Source organism: Varroa destructor, unplaced genomic scaffold, assembly GCF_002443255.2.
Source record: "Varroa destructor unplaced genomic scaffold, Vdes_3.0 BEIS01000002.1, whole genome shotgun sequence".
Lineage (NCBI taxonomy): Eukaryota > Metazoa > Arthropoda > Arachnida > Mesostigmata > Varroidae > Varroa > Varroa destructor.
In genome coordinates, this window is record NW_019211455.1 from 37636793 (window position 1) to 37656217 (window position 19425).

The 19425-nt window shown below is 38.3% G+C and overlaps 1 protein-coding gene across 4 annotated transcripts in view; it reads left to right on the plus strand.

Annotated features, from left to right (window-relative positions):
* Positions 1–19425, plus strand: part of PIP4K (phosphatidylinositol 5-phosphate 4-kinase) — a 38200-nt gene that overhangs the window by 14963 nt on the left and 3812 nt on the right. For 2 of the 4 annotated variants that reach the window (XM_086978466.1, XM_086978467.1), the window contains exons 2-7: positions 2146–2243; positions 12401–12497; positions 14480–14632; positions 14943–15089; positions 16810–16869; positions 18680–18832. In XM_086978466.1, the coding sequence (XP_086834592.1) occupies positions 2146–2243; positions 12401–12497; positions 14480–14632; positions 14943–15089; positions 16810–16869; positions 18680–18832 (708 nt within the window). Of the gene's footprint in view, positions 1–2145; positions 2244–2985; positions 3251–12400; positions 12498–14479; positions 14633–14942; positions 15090–16809; positions 16870–18679; positions 18833–19425 lie in introns of those variants that run through there. The other 2 variants (XM_086978468.1, XM_022790520.2) reach the window with 2 other exon arrangements.

Sequence of the window (19425 nt, forward strand, 5' to 3'; positions counted from 1 at the left end):
GCAGGCAAAAAGCAGCCTTTACCGCCGCGATCGTAAAAGCCTATGGCTGATCCTAAGTATACGTATCATAATAGACGGTTAAATAGAAATTGATATTCTATCGTGTGAACTGAAATAAGGTTTCAAGTAAGCTGACTCCACTGATCTCAGTCATTGATTTGGTTTGCAACTGTGCTTGAAAGATAAATCGCATTTTTATTATTTATTGTGTAGCCACTTACGAGGTACATGCTTAGAGCCATCTGTATTTCTAAATGTGCGAACTCTAACAGCCGTCACTGGGCTGCATTGATCGACCCAAGTGCTACTAGATACAGATTGGACGTAGGTTAGTGTTATCTACGCTGACTACTTGAAGAGTTTCTCTCGTTGTCGTATTCGAGATTGGGTCACTTGAATTTAAGGCGGTTTTATCATAGCACACTTTTGGAAAGCCTAACACCTGCGCGCGGTTGTAAATGGTTTTGTAAAAGCTATTGTAAAAAGCAATATCGTAAATTATATTCATCTATTGTGTTCTAGGAGCAATACCCGAATACGCGATACCAGTCGATGCTAATAACTCAGTGTGAAGGGAAGCTTGTTGACCGTGATAGAAAAGAATGCCTGCCCTCTGCTTCAGCGTGTGATTATCGATAAGCTACATCTTTGCAAAGAACAATCGAACGGGTTAATCTACAATTCATGTACAAAAATAGTCATATTTTAAGATAATTCAACTTAAATCACTGCAGTTACTGCCACTGCTAGTGACTGACTAAGTGGATATGATAGCTGGATAGTCTCATCAAACAACAGTTCAAGTAAAAGCTATACGGGACATTAAGCGTATCTTATTGCTCCAGCTGAAGCGAGAATAATTACAACAAAAGCAAGAAAAAATAGAATAGTACAATTACTAGAGCGTCTAGTTTCGAGCTCTGCGTGGCAGTAGTTATTGTTGTTATTGTCTCTAGTAGAGACATTAGTTGGATACCGAGTAGCTGAGGTGTCTATGCTTCAGTTATTTGTTCTTCGGCAGCATGACTCAGGGCTCTTCCTGTTTATAAAAATCAAACAAATAGGAGAAATACACCAGTGATGGTGCTGCAGCCTGTACCTGAATCAACGCAGACGCGGCATAGCTGTACGGCGGTTATTAACGGCCTTGTTGCTGTTGGGCAGAAAACACACGAAGGGATCAAGGATCGGATGCAGATCCTCCAAGGGGCTGCTAGAGATCGCTGGGAACACCACAGAATCCGACACAATTTTGGTGTTGTCCCGTGTAGTGGTCCGATGTTTCGTTGCTACCGACGGCCGTCTTCTTTGCTTTAACGATCTTTCAGACGTTTGAATGTATCGGATACAATGTACAGGATACTGTCGTAAATTATAGATTAGAAATGCAGCGGAGAAATAGGGGTATTAACGAATTATCCTACGGTGTGGATCTTAAACTATAAGACGATTCGACTAGCATATCATACATTGTCACTCGAGCGGCGTTATCGAACAGGGTCAGTCGGTGAAAGCAATACTTGACGAAATTTCAAGGTGTTGGGCCACGGAGTTCTGAATGTGTTTGATTCAGTAAACAAACGATTTGGAATGAGTTACTATTTCGTATAGGAGTCTTCCGAAGATCAAGGTGTTGATGACGCGTCTAGAGAAACGCTTTAGACTAAGAAAAAGAGCTCCAGTTCGCTTCACTCAGGTTCAGTCGGTTCTCAATGAGACGCAAAGGCAATCAGTCGCGTGTCATTTGACGGCTCGTTCGACGGTTCCACAGAAGTGCAAGCTAGTTCTCTTTCCATTTTTCGTTGATCCTACATACGATCCGTCAGCAAATCAAACGAAAATTCAAATCTTCATATTATTTGTGATGGAAAAACTCCTTGTCTATGTCAAACAGAAGTGACCCTACAGGGGCAAATCCCGAAAAATGCATTAAAATTCAAGTCCCTCCATAAAAACGCTTGGTTTACATATTCAATCCAGCTATTTGTAAGCAGGGTCTGTTTTGATTCAATGCATGTAGTGCGGTGCATTGAACAAATGCTCTATAGTAAGAACTATTCATAGATCAGCGTAAATAAATCTGTTCTGTTTAAGTCTGCTACGCTATTAAGCTATGGTCTAATCGATTGTCTCGGAATATTTCAGATTAATGGGCTTACTCACGTTAACATTCCAGTAATGTTAATGCCTGATGACTTCAAGGCCTTCACAAAGATCAAGGTCGATCACCATTATTTTAACAAGTGAGTATTGCATCTATATAAAGGGCAATTAAACGGGACCCGGTTATCACTTGTCGAAAAATTACGAAAGCAGAAATGTCATAACTTGGTGGCAAGAGAAGGTTAGTCAACATATTTAATTGCCCTTACGTAGATTTCGTGAACCACATAATGAAACTGGGTTGGTTCGGTCGCGCAAGAAAACACGAACAAAACTGTTTGTATTTGTGGACTATAACTTTGTATAAGTGAAAATAACGATATTATACAGCGTGTTTAGAAAATTATCCAACATGATCATCTTTAGAGGGATTAGCTTTCTTCATGTTTCCTGATAATATATATCTAAGGAGCCATATTTTTTTTTTGTCAAAGCTAAACATTTTGCCATGTTTTCTGTTTAGTTCATTTTTCCGATATTTGGCGTACTGACAGAGACGGATACGAATAGAAATTCTTTACGAGCTTTAGAAACTTTACGAGCGTGTCAGAATTACCTAAATAGTATCCCTGACTTTTGCATTTAACCTTGAGCCCATCTTACAAACCCTTTCACCTTAATCCTTTCGCCCCAAACTGAAAAATAAGGTAAGTTAAAGGAACAACAGTGATACGCTCATTTAATGCGTAATAAAGTCATGTTTAAGATGCTCTATGTTATTCCGTGAGAGACAATTTGCAAGCTGCTGACTTGGTCAGCTTGTCTTGCTGGATCATCATTGTTAGTAGCAGTTGCTGAAGCATTGAGTGTCCTATCTTGCAGCTGACGCTGTTGACGAAAATAGGAGGGAAAATGCAGTGCAAGATGCTTTGTTGATTGCCTGTCGACTGAACTATCGACCCTATTGCAAGATTGACTTCCCGTTCAACGAGCAGCCTTTGTGACAGTTAAGGGGAATGAGGGCGGTATTGTTTGCTCCGTTTACTGTGTGCCGGAAGACGCTGCCGTGCTTCGAGGTTGTAATGATGTTTGACGGTGACGTCTACGAACGTTTGGTGGTTATGGGATAAAAGCTAACAACGTTTGGGTAGGTGGTACGTGGAAATAAGCATACTGGTCTATAACGCTCAAAATTTTCATATGCCACTTTTAGGAGCGAATATGTTGCTGAAGGGACTAGTCAGTGGGTAGTAGTGTATCATTGAGTAAAACTGAGGATTGATCCTAATAAGATAGTTTTCAGTATCAGACTGTTCAACTATATTAATCTAAACCAATTTCAGCTTGTGCACGCCCAAAATATTCGTTCTGGCTTTGAGATAGTAAGAAATTATCTCTAATGTACATAACATCAAGCAAACGTGCTTGTGGTAATTTAGGCACCAATATTCACTATAGGCACTTGTCGATATATTTCGTTCGATTATACATTTAGAGGAAAGCGGAAAACACTGGTTTTAAAGGCCAGAGTCGCTCCGCGACGGTCACCATTCGCTCTAACGTTAACATATCAACGGCGTAGTGAGTTGAGATCCGCACATTGATGATAAAATGTAAAATTTATGGCTATAAACCTCTGGAACACGACAAGCAACTCTACAAATATAAACACCCTAGAATACAATAGACGTAATATTCAAATCACCACCATAATGTCAACTGAAGCAGAAGTAAAACCCTTGAAAAATGGAAAGAGTTGAGAGAGTGAAAGAGAGAAATCGTAAGATCCTTCTTAGGGAAATCTGCTGAGCAATTAACTGTGGAAGATGACCGACCAATACTTTTGTCCCCTGTTACTCGAAGCTCATGTAAAGCTTTAGCGCAGTTAACGGACATCGGCCTGAGATACCTAAAGCCTTCTGACCCTAATATAAACCTAGTTCCTAAATCAACCAGGACTTTTCCATATTAAATTGATTCCTATATAAAGCAAAGGGAGGTGACCGTATAGTTAGTCGTACAGCACAAGGACAGGGAGCTTGGTAAAGCCGTTTAGCGAAATCTTCAGTTGGTGCATTTTCCCTGTTTCTGTCGGAGCACAGTTGAGTGTTGTGTAGCTGTCGGAAGAGTCGGCCATACATTTACCGCATAAGCTCCAATAGCAAATCGATTTACTGGGGATTAGTTACGCTTATTTCGCAAGTACTCCATTCAATATACGAACGTGAAATGATTCAAACCAATAATTTAAACGAAATAGATAGTTTCTTTAGAAGAATTTGTTTGAGTCAAATCCATAGTAGGTCCTTCCTACCTATGATATTTATACTTTTTTCGCCCCCTAAATCGATGCTCTTTTTAGAGCTACTTTAACTTTGCAGAAAAGTCTTCGGTAAAGCAGCGGCCAGAGGTAGAAAAAACTCTGCAGCTTGTCTGTGTTCGTTTATTTCTTGCTCTTCTTTACGCATCATTATTTACGCGAAACCGCCGCGAAATCTGTCCGAGGTAAGCTCCTAGGGCTTCTTCATGAGAAAAATAGGGTTATTTATATTACCATTTTTGTTTTGGTATGGTGGTTAATGCGATAACACTAAGAAAGACTGGAAGAGTAATTTCTAAATTTAAATTACAGCTTACATTAGGTAGCGAATTCATAAAGTTTTTGTAGAAGTCTACGTGATTACATTGTAATAATCATCTTCAGTTTCATAAGCATGCTTGGATATAACGCTAAGGGAGCTGCGGTCATTGAGTTCAGAGAAAATATACGAGTACACGTTGGGGAATAAAGCGTTCTTGGCCATTACGTCTGCTGGGGGTTAGTCTCCGATTCTCTCGTTTACCTATTTTGTCCGGTGGCCTTTTGTGGTTCAGCACTGCTATTAGGGATCATTTATCCTTTATTACGAGCATCCCTTTCTCTCGGAGCAGGACTAAAACTAATGTGAATAACATGGTGCCCCGACATCCCTGCAGGCCCCAGAAACTGATCGATGGTGGCAGTCTATAGGAGCACGCGGCTGCTTGTTTTGTTAGTAGTAGTAACTGTAAATTACAGGCGGGAATAGCGACATATAGAATGACCAGGATGTAGCCCAGCCGATCCGGAGGGATACACCGGACAGGAAAGAATATCTAGTTGGGTCTATCCTAGTCCACTTTTTACGCGATATGCAGCCAGCTCTGCTTGTCTCTCTACTCGCATATTTACCCTTTTTAGTTTCACCAGTGTTTGTCCGATCCTTGAAGCCTGCTCCTATGTGTCCTATTGAACACCTATCGATCCACGGTTTTCCTCATAATGTTCTACCGACTCCTTTTTCACCGGAAACGTCCCAGTTATGTTTCTGCTTCCGGCTCTATCTTTCTACAACAAAAAATAAAAAAGAAAATTCCTGCGAGGGAGTAACATTTTTGTAATTCAAAATAGAGGTAGCAATGGTATTACATGAAAGATAAGCTCTTTTTCATGTTTTCCGTCCTGCATTATTTTAATGTAGGGCCTAAATGTAGCTAGAGCACTAGCGATGTCTTGCTTGCATGGGAAAAAAGTAAGTGGGAAGTTTGTTCAGGAGATTAAATGAGGAATATGTCCTATAACAATTTTTTATGCATATTTAGTAATGTCATGTACCACTATCTATTCATTTGTATTATACCTGTTTTGCCTTGGATGTATTTATTCCGTAGGATCATGTCTAGTATACTGCTTCAGTGTGAGTCAGCTGAAAACGCCCCACTTTCTGTAGAGTTCGTTCCGACCTTAGATAAAACTGTAAAATTATTTTTTGTGTGCAATTTTTAGCCAGTATACCTGAACATGCACAACAAATGAAGGATACATTTTTCCTTAACGATAAAGCCGAAACCCTACCTAATGCTCTGTCCTTAGGTTGTCGTTGACCCTAAGAAATAATGCAAGTCACGATGATCTGTTTATGAAACAGTGGCATGATTGATATTTGTGTTTGAACAAAATGGAAGGTGAAAACACAGAGTTCGCTGTGCACCGCGTGACAAAGTGAATGAGGATGCGTGTCGAGAAAAGAAAATCACTAAACGTAAAAACAAAGCGGAATTTTGCGACTTTTCTATTCTGGTTTCAACTATATGAATTTTCATAAAACCGTTTTAAAAAAAAAAAAAGCACAGGGCAGGTTTCCGAAAAAAAAAGAAAGCTTAATGATTCAAGTCCAAATTGAACGGTTGTTTTTTCGCGTCCGTTTTGTACTCATCCAGCCGCAATCATCACTAGAGAGTGCTACTGCGAGTGACAGTCTTTCGCTACTTATCCTTTTATTTTATTTGTGTAATTAAAAATCCTTTTGTCGTATTTTACAGCGGGGCGAATACATTCTAAAAATTAGCATGGAAAGTATGAAAAGAAATGCTGGTTGGCACTGATTACGTGGTTGTCAAATTAACGTCATATTATTAAATAAGAAATAAATGTGTTGATAAATCTTTTCCAAAAAGGCTGGACGCGTTATCTTGACCCGGTAGGCTGATCGTTAATGACTTGAGAACTCTTATACGATGCTCCGTTGCCTATATAAATATGTACGTCCAATAAGCTTACGTATACCTAGTGATAAAAAGGTACGTAAATTGGCAATTTAATAAATAGTAATTTTATAGCTTAATAATAATTACCTGTGCTAAATGTGTTCAGAAAGTATCATTTTTAATTAGTAATTGACAACTGTCGGAGAGACACCTGAAGGACGTTGACGTATCGGATCACAATGATTCCTGTTTCTATCTAGATAGCTATTTGTTACACATTTTAAGGAAGCTGTATTGGGTCGCATACCTATGCCGCTGGTACAGATAACCCATAAAATGGTGAAGGATGTTAAGCTTCGATTGTTGACCAACGCTGCAAGTTAAGGAGCCTTTTTATATGCATTTTGTCAAGAGGTCAGAACCATTTAGTATTCAAAGATCTCGTAGACAGACTCTTTACTATGCATACAGATTGAAACTAGATATTATTGCAAGATGTGTTTTAAAGCACATCTTAGATAATATGAATCGCGTTGCATCGGCGTCCGTGCGGCTTGACAGATGGGATAATGGATGTTGTTAAAGCGGCTTCATTCAAACTTAGGAAAAAACGTCCTCAAGATAAGTGACATTTTTGAAAATATAATAATCTCATCACAGTAAAGGCACGAACGCTGTTTAAGCCTGTAAAAAAAAACTGTGCTGTCTATGGCCAAGACGTTATCGGTGAAAATGGGCCCGTAAATAAAAAGAATGTTCCGTGTAGTGGTCGATCAGTGACGCAAAAAGCTGACAAGATTATTGTGGAAACTGAGCGAAATCGACACGTGAGTAGCTGTAACACCGCCAAGAAATTAGGTATTTACCACCAAACAGTCTTAATCCATCTGTAGAAAACCGGATACAAAAAAAGAAGCTCAGAAAACAATACGCTGTACAATTTGTGCAAACTGGGCCTTTTGGTGAAATGAAAGGTGAAAGGAATCATACGTTAGAAGTTGCTGCCGTCTGGCGAAACGATTGATCGAAACCTCTACTGCTAACAACCAGCTCAACCCATTCCGGTCTCTTCAGAACCCTTTCCTGGGTATGGCCTTAGTTTCACAATTTTTTTGCCCAGAAGGAACAGAAGGTTCACAGTAAGTGGCTTATGCTGTAGCCAAAAAAATCGAAGAAAATCCTTGACCCACACTTCATCTGATAATATTCTTTGAAGTATAAAAATATTTGCTTCCTTTTTGGCTTGAAATCAGTGAATACTTTTTTCGACAATCTAATACGTTGTTATTACATGTTACTGATATTTCTATATGTTGTGTTATTCAGTTGTTTATCAAATTGCAAGAAGATCTGCAATATATCTAGCATCGACTAATACGAGGCCGACCAACAAGGCAAATGGCAATCCATGTTTTATCTAGATCCAATAACTGTAAAAGCCGATTTCTTGGGTTAAGTCGATGCAACTGTATCCGTATCGACATAAATACATTGCGACGAAAGCATCGCCGTGCTTTTTCCGCTTCCATCCAAAGTAGTTCTTCCATTATATTTTGTTCGGGCCGAATCCCGTTATTCTATCCTATTGCTATTCTATGAGGAAGCCCCTGGAAAGGGGAGGAAGTGAAGTGTTTAGGGGTATAGACCTCCGTCACTTGAAGTTGATTAGTGGGTCGGCTCTTTCGCGTTTTTTCAATCTTTTTCATCTCACCAACAGCGTGCCCTGCGAGCTCAAAAATTTAACGACGAATCTTTAATTAAAACGAGCGCAATGCGGCGGCGTCAGAAGCGCTGTCCTGTGGTCGACCGCACGACGTGGCCTCATAATAAAGTAAATAAAAATCCTCTAATAAGAAGGCCTCATTCGTAGAGTGCTCTGAGGAACGGAAATCGCATATATTATTTATTAATTGCGCGCAGCTCGTATTGCAAACGCACACACGGCAAGGTATGTATTCACAGTAAGAAACGTAAGGAAAGTTGATCTCAAGTTTCATAAGGGCAATATTTGACAACGCTGGAACTTCTCGTGACACTTTTTTTCTTTGTTTTCGTGATGCATTTACAATCTCTGGAATGATGACTCGGATGTTAGTATTCAGACTCTTAAAAGTCGAGTTGCGGTAACCCTTGGAAGTTGGAAAATCCTGAGTGGGTTATGACCATTAAGCTCTAACCTGGATGCTAGTGACAGTTCATCACGTAGCTTTTCCATGTAGAAGCATCATAATTTAACATATTGTGAGCCGTCGGTTTAATTGAATGAAAACAGGGCATTTTGTGCTCTGAAGGGAGGTATCGTTTACGATGGCCTCAGACCGTTATTTTAGCGGGCTATGTAATTGAACCGACGGAACGTCACCTAAAGACAACCATACATTTACAAAAATTGGTGGCACCTGTTAAAGCTTAATGCAGGTATTCTTCACTATAGCTTTCTATCGATTACAGCTGAGATAGGCGAAGTGAGGGGGTGACAATAAACACTTCTGCGTCGAGCAGCCAAGATTGAACAAGGGAGCGAAACCACTCCTTTTGCACGATAACAAACGATCTTATATCGCATGAATTACAGTGACAAAAGTAACAGGAGTTGCAGTTAGAGAACTTCTATTGTAGACACTGCTGTTTTCACGGGTGGCTATTTTTTTCAAGTAATGATTTTTCAATAGAAGAATTTTCAAATCTCAACATTATAGAGGAATTGCCATTCGAAACTTTAGACTCTTGTACTGGACTTTTAGAGTAACAGACTAAATATTGATTACCTAAATAACAGAAGGTGAGTACTGCATATTTCATTGAAAGAAAGACGCTATATTTTTTAAAATGTCTAAAAGGGCTTACTTGCTTATTTTTCATATGAGAGAATCGCATCGTCGCTCTTAATACTTCTTTGCTCGGTACCCCATTTCGGCCTTTTATATATATATATATATATACATGTATAATTAAGTTCGGTAGGTAAGTGAGGCTCGCTCTTTTCTGCTTCTTCCCCCATGTAATTCCTCATTGTCTGTTTATTATTCTCTATATATACCATTTCAAAACACTTTTCCAACCAATGAGTTCGTTGTGATTCGTCCTTGCACAGTGTAAAGGTTTTGAAAAGGTAAAGGTCATGAAAGCCACTCTGCAAGACCTTAGGTAGGATGTTCTTTTCCAGTTTTCCAGCCTTGAGCCTATAGATTACTACTTTTTTTCCGATCACTTGCAAATGAAATTAATAACCGTAAATTTCGCGGTGAAAAGGTCTTAGTTGGATAAGTTTTTTTAACATCAAAGCTAAACATTTTCAACGGGAAAGAAAAAGAAATTAGTTAAAAAATAAGAGAAATCTCTGAAGAGTAACGGCAAGTAGATAATAACAATTTAATACGTTTCTAGAATTCGAGTAAAACGGTGCGTCTTAAGCTATATGATAAGACAGATTTTACTTATATGTCAACCTCCTACATAGATAAGGATCCCAATTAAAAGGGATAACTTATTATTATATTTTGAGCATAATATAAGTTACAACCATTATCTTGTGATCTCCACAAACCTGCAATCGGCTAGCACTGGGTAAGGGTACAGACAAAACGCTTTGCTGATTTTTTACCGAGCTTCTTGCGCCACGGTGGCCTGCCTGTCAACTATCCACAGACCAAACTTCAAAACATTCGAACGTGTGCTTAGAATTTCGCAAGCATTTTCAGAATAGTGACCTTTGATAATGTTTGGTTGCTTTAGAAGACAAGAACAGAGTACAATATTTTGGGCTGAGAATGAAATTAAGGACCCGCAAGTAATGTCAATGCTGCAAAAAGACTTTTTGGGCCCATGTCATGAGCCAGTTCCAAATCGATGAATGGCCCCAGCGGTTTCGCGACGGAAGTCTTGAAGACAGACCCTATTTTTGAGATTGGCACGTTGCAGCAGGGACTGACAAAAACGTGGAAAAAATAAAATAAAGTGTGCTGTAGGATTGCGATCTACTTGAAACTACACTTTGAAAGATAATTTAAAGGCAAGAGGGTTCGTATTAAGGATTGCGTTAAAGGGTTTGAACTGCGAACAGACGCGAACCCATCAACAACTATTTTGGACATATATATATATATAACAACCTATACAACAATACTATATAACAACCTCGGATTTGTTCCAAAATGTCCTTACAAGTGACGAGACGTGCGTGTGGGATAACGTATGGATGAAAACACAATTGTTTGAGTATCGTTTCAAAGACCAGAGCAAAACTATATCGTAGCGGGTCAAGGACTAGGTTTGTTTTCACCGTTTTTTCGGCTGTTGGGAGATTGCGCATTATTGATGCATCCTGAGTGGTTGCACTGTCACCAAATAGTATAACCAAAACCTTTTGGGAAGCTTACATAATACTCCCCGTCAAAATGGAACTTAAGAAACGAAGCCTGCCATAATGCATCAACTTGTGTGTTGGTATTCGTATCGCGTTTCTAGTAGTGGAAGTGGATGTAGCAGAAGTTGAAAGTTGTTACAACTTTGTACTGAGCAGAAATAGCTCTCTGCATTATTCTCCCTCTTCCAAAAACTTGAGACAAAATTAACAGAAAAAAAAGCTTAAAATGATCGAGGACATTTTAAAAAGTGAGAACATATTTTTTCGTCTGAGTTCGAAAACCGTTCTAGGAATCCGGTGGATATAATTTAAACAATACCATCTTCGTATTAAACCACATATTCAGTTCTTTTCTACCGAATAGGATTTATTATACGTTAAATGATCCTGCTAAAGTATTACAATACTACATACCCAGCAATAATAAACATTTTCATAGTAATCGAGGTCGGCTTGAAGTGCATTTTATCAAAAGATCGTGCGTATCGAAAAACCGGTAAATTGCTTATATTGCCAGAGGTGACTTTGCTTTGGCAATGCCCATATTTCCTCTAGCCATTACAGAGGGTATTTCTACGTCCTCTAGTTTCTGTATTTACCTAAGGCAATACGTCAGTCACCAGTGGAAAGTCGCGTCAAACTATTTCTGTCGTACGGTTTTCCCTACCTAAATAGATTCGTAGTATTATTAGAATTTATAAAGAATATGCTTTGAAATTTTACCCTATCTCGGCCAAAGTATGTAGAGCATATTTCAGTTTGGCATCAACTAAGCTTTACTAAAAAATATACTAAAGTGTTATAACTTGATGCAATTTATCCTATGAACGCGATAATAAGTTCTATATTGATGAAGTCCATCATCGTAGTTGGGTTTAAAATACTTGCTTTGTACAATTAAAAATGGGGCCACTCCAATTAAGTGCCCAAGGTAAAAAGAAGGATGCTATAGTCATTTAGGATTGAAAAGGCACTGAAACTGAAAGCCGTGGGATTGTTATAGCCTGACAAAAAGATCGTGAATCATAGAGCTGTCGACAAGCTTCTAATAGAAATAGGAAGAAAATACGAAGAATTAGAAGGAACAAGAGCGTGACTGAGAAGCGGAAGAGTGTTCCGTCTATCCACAGGGCGAAGCCAGAGGGGCACAGAAAATCAGATTCTCCCTCCATTACGGCAACGAGCACAGTGATGCGCAAAGGCATATTTAACTTGTTAGAAATCGATGCTGCGTGCTGTTAATTGTTTAGTTCTTATGTATGTAGCGTGTACATGTATGCGTGTTTCCTACAGCGAAACTCAAAGCAATTCTTATGTTAATTTTACTGTTCAGAAGTGCTATGCCGTCTGCTATATTCATTTGAGGCATTTTCGTTAGACTCTTCGCTGTTCAAAACTAACTTTCTTAACTGTATTGACTTTTAGGGAAAACATGCCATCGCACTTCAAAGTGAAGGAATATTGCCCTTTGGTATTCAGGAACCTTCGTGAGAGATTTGGCATTCACGATCGAGAATATCTGGTAAGATTCAGCTAATTAGTGCTATTGCTTTAACCTGCCTGACCATCAGGTGCCCTGATATCCCAGACGCAGTGTTCGGTTTGTTTTTTAATTAATTAGGAAGTATTTTTTTCTCATTAAAATGGGCCTAGAAGTTAAAAAATCCTTTTTCCAGTTTTTCCCTCCGAAACTCGGCTTGTTCTTCAATAGCTTGTCATGGTATCGAAAACTTATGCCACTCAAAATTGGAAATATTTCTGAGTCATTCTGACGCGGCGGTTTGTACCTCGAAGCCTCTGGTCGAAAGAGACGAAAGCTGTGTTAAAAAAGAATATTATTTTTTTAATCTTTTAGAACTACCAACAGTCACCTAGATAATAGCCACAGAAATTACGTATCACCCAATTTATATGATAGTTTATGAGAAAAATCAGCGTCTTTAAATACAAGTCAATAATATGGCGTAGGCGGAGCGATACTGAGCACGATGTCTGTGCTAAAGCTCGTTAAGCTGAAGGTGAAACGAACCAATTGTAAAGCAAAGATTCTACTGAGGTAATTGTCGTTGGGTAAACAAAAGGGGCAATATTTGCTAATAAGGACAACAAATTTGCAAACAACATGTACAGCAGCTGTCTAACAGAATAAGGTAATTTGGCGGCCGGTTACTGACAGGAGACCTAAAAAGACTCCTTTGAAACAACCGGAACGGCAACATCCTATTTTATTTGGCATGTGTGCAAGTATGAAGGGTGCAATGTTAGAGCGCTGGCATTTGTCACAGCACAAGAAATATGGAACAACGTTTGTAATCAGGACTGCTGATTTCGATCGAATTCGGTTGAATTTTTCCATCTTGTACGTTTCGTCATGATCGAAACAAGTATTTAATATAAATTGAACTTTTCGTTCAACTAACTAAAACTTAATCTTTATTGAAAAAGTCTTCGAAGTTGTACCAATGCCACTTTTGTAATTTATTGGCTGTGTAAGTTAATATAGTTGTCTCTAGGATCAAGTAGAATGATCGTTATGGTGTGGAGGTTTAGTAGATCGCTTATCTATGCCGTGAAGTCGTTTTGGATCTATAGAAGAAATTGCATAGAAGTCTCATACGTATATTTTTCGCATCTTTACTTAATAATGTTGAAGAGGAATCGGAATAAACACCGTTAAAGGTATTTCTGTAATGCAAACATACTTCTTAAGTTCTTTCTGGATGAGCGATGTTCAACACTTTTTTTATTGGGCCGTGATAGGAGCTGTAATAGATACTAAATCTAAATACCATGAAAAATCGTGTTCTTTTGAATAAAGATAACAGATAATTGCAGATGGCGGCAGATGCTACATACCATAACTAAAATAAATGATTTAAATGATGTATAATCTTCCTTTTTTTAACGCCAATTTTGTTAGAGTTGGCGTTCGAATACATTTGTAGTCGGTAGTGCAGAAGATGCTCTAAATTTAATCAGACCCAATAAGGTTAGCATAAATCCTTAGGCCTTGCTTTCTTAAGGCCACGTTAGTTGAACTTCAAATTAAAGTCCTTTGTGTGTGAAAAAGTTGTTATGAAAGGAAACCCACGTTTTTCCGTTATTTTTCCATAGGTGCATTTTTTTTCCTTGTGACGGCTGAAGGGGTGTTTAGCTGGTGAAATTTGGCTTGTGTGTAAGACTAAGTGGTCATTTGAGGTTTCACTAAAATGTGAACCATAATGATAATAGCTATGGCATCTGCGCAAAGCGATAGTTTCATATCTCGCATGAGAAAAAGGGGGTGGCCGGACAAAATCATCCTATTATTTAAGCCACAAAGGTAATTTTTGCTAAATGACACTTTGACCGCAGGGAAAAACATTATAAAATCGCACCTAATTTTAATTTACGCATTGTTCGCCCACTTTATGTTATACTAAAGAGTAAAGTGATTCATTTAAGAAAAAACCTTTTCTTAAATATATATATGATATACATAAATGCCTATATGTCTCATTTCAGAACTCATTAACGAAAGCGCAAGCGGTGGCAATCGATTCCCCAGGTAAAAGTGGGGCGAAGTTCTACCTATCGTACGACCGGCGGTTCATCATAAAAACATTACAAACTGAAGAAGTGGAACAGATGCATGTTCTACTCAAACACTACCATCCGGTTTGTATTTTGATTAATCATGCCAACACAGCTGCTCAAGATAGAACGAGAGCGGCATTTGACATCAACTTTATCTCGCACACTAACGTAGAAAACAAACAAATGCTATAAAATAACGTTTTTTTTTTGTTTTAAACTTATGAATATCGGTTGTATATATATATATATATATATATATATAGAAGAACCTCATATCGTTAACTCACATTTTTTATGACCGATGAGACCAGGCCGGCCGAATCGTATCGTTTAACAATTGTACTACCTTATGTTATATTATTTTTGGACGAATCGGAATTTGTCAATGCAGTACGTCGTGGAGCGACATGGCAAAACTCTATTGCCGCAATATATCGGCATGTATCGGCTGACTGTCGAAGGCCAGGAAACGTATCTGGTCGTCACAAGGAACATCTTCTCCTCGTATCTTCCGGTGCACGTCAAATACGATCTCAAGGTCAGTTTTGCTGGGTGCAGGCAGTATCTTAGAAGCCGCTTAAATGATACCGACTATGTCAGTCTAATATCTGCCTATTGATATGGCAAAAATATGTATAGGTTATTACCCACTATAAAACAGACATACACATTATATGTATATATATATATATATATACACAACCTGTTATAAGCGAGTCTGGCTGAAATTTTAAAGTAAATTAAAAAGCTTTTGCAGCAGAAGAAATTTGACTGGTAGATACTCCAGTTTTCTGGAAACCTATGAGCGAAACCCGGTTGAGTTTACTCTAGGATAAATGGGTTTAGAAGGAAGAACATCCTTTAGTTTCAAAAATCGATGCTCAATGACCTAGTTTTTATCCTTCAGAGGCCACAACGCTGCGGAAATTCATCAAAAATTGCTGAAGGCATTAGACAAGTAGGCGTTAAACGAAAGCGCAGAGTTGAATGATGAGAACGTTTCAATAGTAAAGATTAAGGTGTTGAAGACGTGAGAAGATGACCAGATGTTAGGGCCGAATCGTAGCTTAAGTAGTGAAACTGCAAAAAATTAGTAAAAAATGGGGCTATCGTGAATCGATTCCATAAAAATGTGTGGCGTCTCTCACGTGCGATTTGTAGAAGCTTAAATATATATAATCGAGGCATGTAGCCAAAGATGGACCAGGCAAGTGATAGCGTCATCCTGAAAAGAGATTGTCGCGTAGGATCGAATGTAGAGTGATCGTAGAGCTTGCATTGGATATCAAAAGCATCTCCTACTGTAAGGTACCAGCCGAAAATGAAATAATGAACGCGGCTTGATGTCGAGTTTTTCAAGAGCCTCTAGACGGTTGGCACGACAGTAAAAAACATCCAGCCTCATGCCTCAATTACTTCATTGATTAAAGAAGAGAATATTTAGGGATGGCCTGAATTTGCTTATTCTTCAATGTAAGGCTATGTGATTATCGAGCCTTTCTTGCACTACAAAGGGCAATCGGTAGGCGTGCATATCCCACTCTAGATTTACCTCAAGAAGCTGTAGATAGAGTAATTATATATGGTCGCGCGAATGTAGAAGCTGTCGGAGTGCTGGAGCTGGTATAAAAAAGAGCACTTCTAACGCACATTAAACAATCATCTAGCTCAATTACGCCAAAAGGAATTTAATTTCAAAATCCGCCAGACACGTTTTTAACAGCTAATATATATGTATGTATATATTAAATTATTGTTAAAATGGTGTTCCTACAGCTAGTAAATCTCCGCATACTCCTTCAGATCTTTACTTGTATTAATACCTTTCCGTCAACGTTTTTCTCTGTATCTGTTGTTAAGGGACAAGGAAAAAATTTCTTTCAAAGTCACTATTGAGTCATATTAGATATTTCGACAGAGAGCCTTTTGAGGCACGGTGTACAAACAGTGACGAACAGCATGCTCATTTTTATCGTAAGAAAATGCAGGTAAAATTTACTTACTGGGAACTTTGAATATTTACTAAATGATCTGCTGCTTAAATCCGTGTTTCCTTTCGTTTTCTCAGTAAATTCACACCACTGCACCGATGATTCTGTCACTATATCAAGCAGGGATGTTATCCTTAAGCCTTTATCTAACGTAAATCTCGCAATGAGCTATCCTATAGCAAAAACAAGGAGACGTAGCCAATTTAAGTACGTTCTTATTTTGTCTGTTTAACAATTCCTTTAATTATCATTATGATTACGTTGCAGGGCTTCTGTAAAAACAAGCACGGTAGAATCCGGTTTCTCAAACCAATTTTCTTTTGCCAGGTACAAACACTATTAGTTAAACAGTAATCAACGTTTGTATGCTCGCCTGTGTGAGATTCTTTGAAGATTTCACTAACAAACGCTTGCTGTCTTCTCGTTAACATGTCTCTCTCTTTTAACATTGTTATTACTATCGTGAATAGCCCTGTGATACCTAAAACATAAACAGCTGATTCTCTTGTAAAGGCTAGGAAAAAATTTCACTCAAAACTCAGGCACCCGTTGTAGTTGACATCTCGAGAAGGAGGTGTGCACGGTCTGATTTCAGCTGTTAAGAAGCTACGACTAGTCTACGAATCAAAACCAAATGTCAATTATAAGTACGAACAGATCAAACTTGGGGTAGTGTCTTTTTATATATGAGCAATCAAGGCATCGGCAAAAGTTCATTCTAATTACACTGAAATTAAGTTCTCCGTAAAGTTACAGCTGGGACCGTTAAAGACGTTAACGGCATCTATAAGTATATGTTACCCAGTAAAAAGCTTATGAAATGGATTTCTTTTCAGAGATGGGCTTTGATAATTGTTCTAATTATTTTTGTTTTAATAGCATAGTTCTTCCATATCGGTAACCCTCAATTTAGTGTGAGCTAGATGAGCCCTGAACGGCGAACAATGAATTTGAGGATATTCACTATAAAAACGTCGTCTCTTCTAAAAGCGTCTCGTTTGTCGTTTGTCGAGTATGAGAAAAACGTGTGAGTGAAGGACGTAAAGAAAAAAAGTAGTCCGCGAGATCTTGACATATTGAATTTCGATGGGATAAAAAAGATATTTTTAACGAATGCTTATTCCAAATCTCTTATAAATAAATCTCTCCAATAAATTGTAATCTTTAATGAAAGCTACCGTGTGTTACCTTTTTGATTTATGCTTCTGACTTTCTATCAGTTTTTTTTCCGCGCTAGAGCTATTCACTTCGTCTTAAGTTATCTACATTCTTTGTAAGCAAGTTTGAAAACTGAATCTATTTTATGTACCGGTGGAAAAATGGGTAAGTTTTATATAGGGCTATCTAGGATAACCCCAATGAATAATCCCATAAGTTTTTTTAGCGACACATTTAGAATAGCCGTATTGATACTGTGCTTATTCGATATAGGATATTTCAAGTTTTGAAATCAAAACCGTAAGTTTTAGCGGTAGACGGTCCATATTCAGGCACTGACATAGATGCATGCATGGTATGTAAACAAACGTCACTGCTTGCTAAATGGCGTCATATTAAAGGGTGCTCGATAGTTGATTAGACACCCGTGCCAGCTTATCACAAAAATCGAAGGCCCCTGGCAATAGTTTTTAAATATTCGATCAATTTCTAGTATCTAGTCAAATGTTTTTTTTTAGAACCGCACTAGCATAACTTATTTTTACTTGGAGAATACTGTGAATGGAAAACAAGTTTAACTGTTTGCGTTTGACTAACTTAGGGCTCAATATATGTGGAACGGATCAAGAGCTAAAACGGAATTCAGCTGCTTCTACTGAATAACATAATTTTCATTGATCAATTTTGTTTGATGATAGTTTAGAATGGCGTCTATACAAAAGAATGAATCTCTCTAATCTTGTTCCAAACACTCATTGCGCGTTCCTTATATGTAGCTTTTAAGGAAACTTGTAGCGGATATGGTTGTATTACATATCACGTTATTTGTGGATATCTAATAACGTTCGTCGTTTCATCTATGAATATTCGGCCCACATGTGCTGCTTTCAGTTTATTTTAGCCATGCAACCCTAAAATTAGTATATTGTAAACAACATTATCTCTAATGTACGATTATCTATTTTACGATGAATAACAGGGATCAACGGTAGACCGCGAGGCATCAGAAAAGGAAAAAGAGAAGGAACTACCTACTCTGAAGGACAACGACCTCATTAAGGATGGCACTAAAATCCACATTACTCCTGACGCGAAGGAGACATTCACTGATATGCTAAATGCCGATGTCACCGTAAGCTGGATTTTGCACAAACGTTACTTGATTCAGCGCATTTACTAACTCTCATTGATTTAATAAAGAAAACGTAGCACAATTCTAAAGTACAATATACGTCAGCGTATGAGCCTGTCGTTTGTGATACGTCTGTCCTGAAGTGCCACCAGCGCCAAATTGTGTAAAAATTAAGGTGTAAAAACAGGTGTCTAGTTTACATTTGATTTTGGTACATGGCAATAAAATGTATCAGAATGTTGTTTCTGAGTCTAGGTCGCCAGTCGGGACACTTGACCATATCTGTAGTCAGTAAATATGGGCACTTGTATAAGAGAGAGCTGTAAACCTTCGCTGTTTCACAATCATGCCAAGGGATATCTAACGATGATAGATGCTCTAACGGACTGCCCGATTTTTTATGCTTATAGACACATATCAATACATTTACAGATAGGCAAACAGATAAAGCCGTAGTGTTGAGTGGGGCAATCTATTCGGCACTATATGAGTCTACTTCACTAAACAGAAGAAAGGATATAAAAGGGGCAAGGAAGCACACGTGACCTAAAAAGCCGATATGGCCGACGGCAAACAAGTTTCCATGACAACTA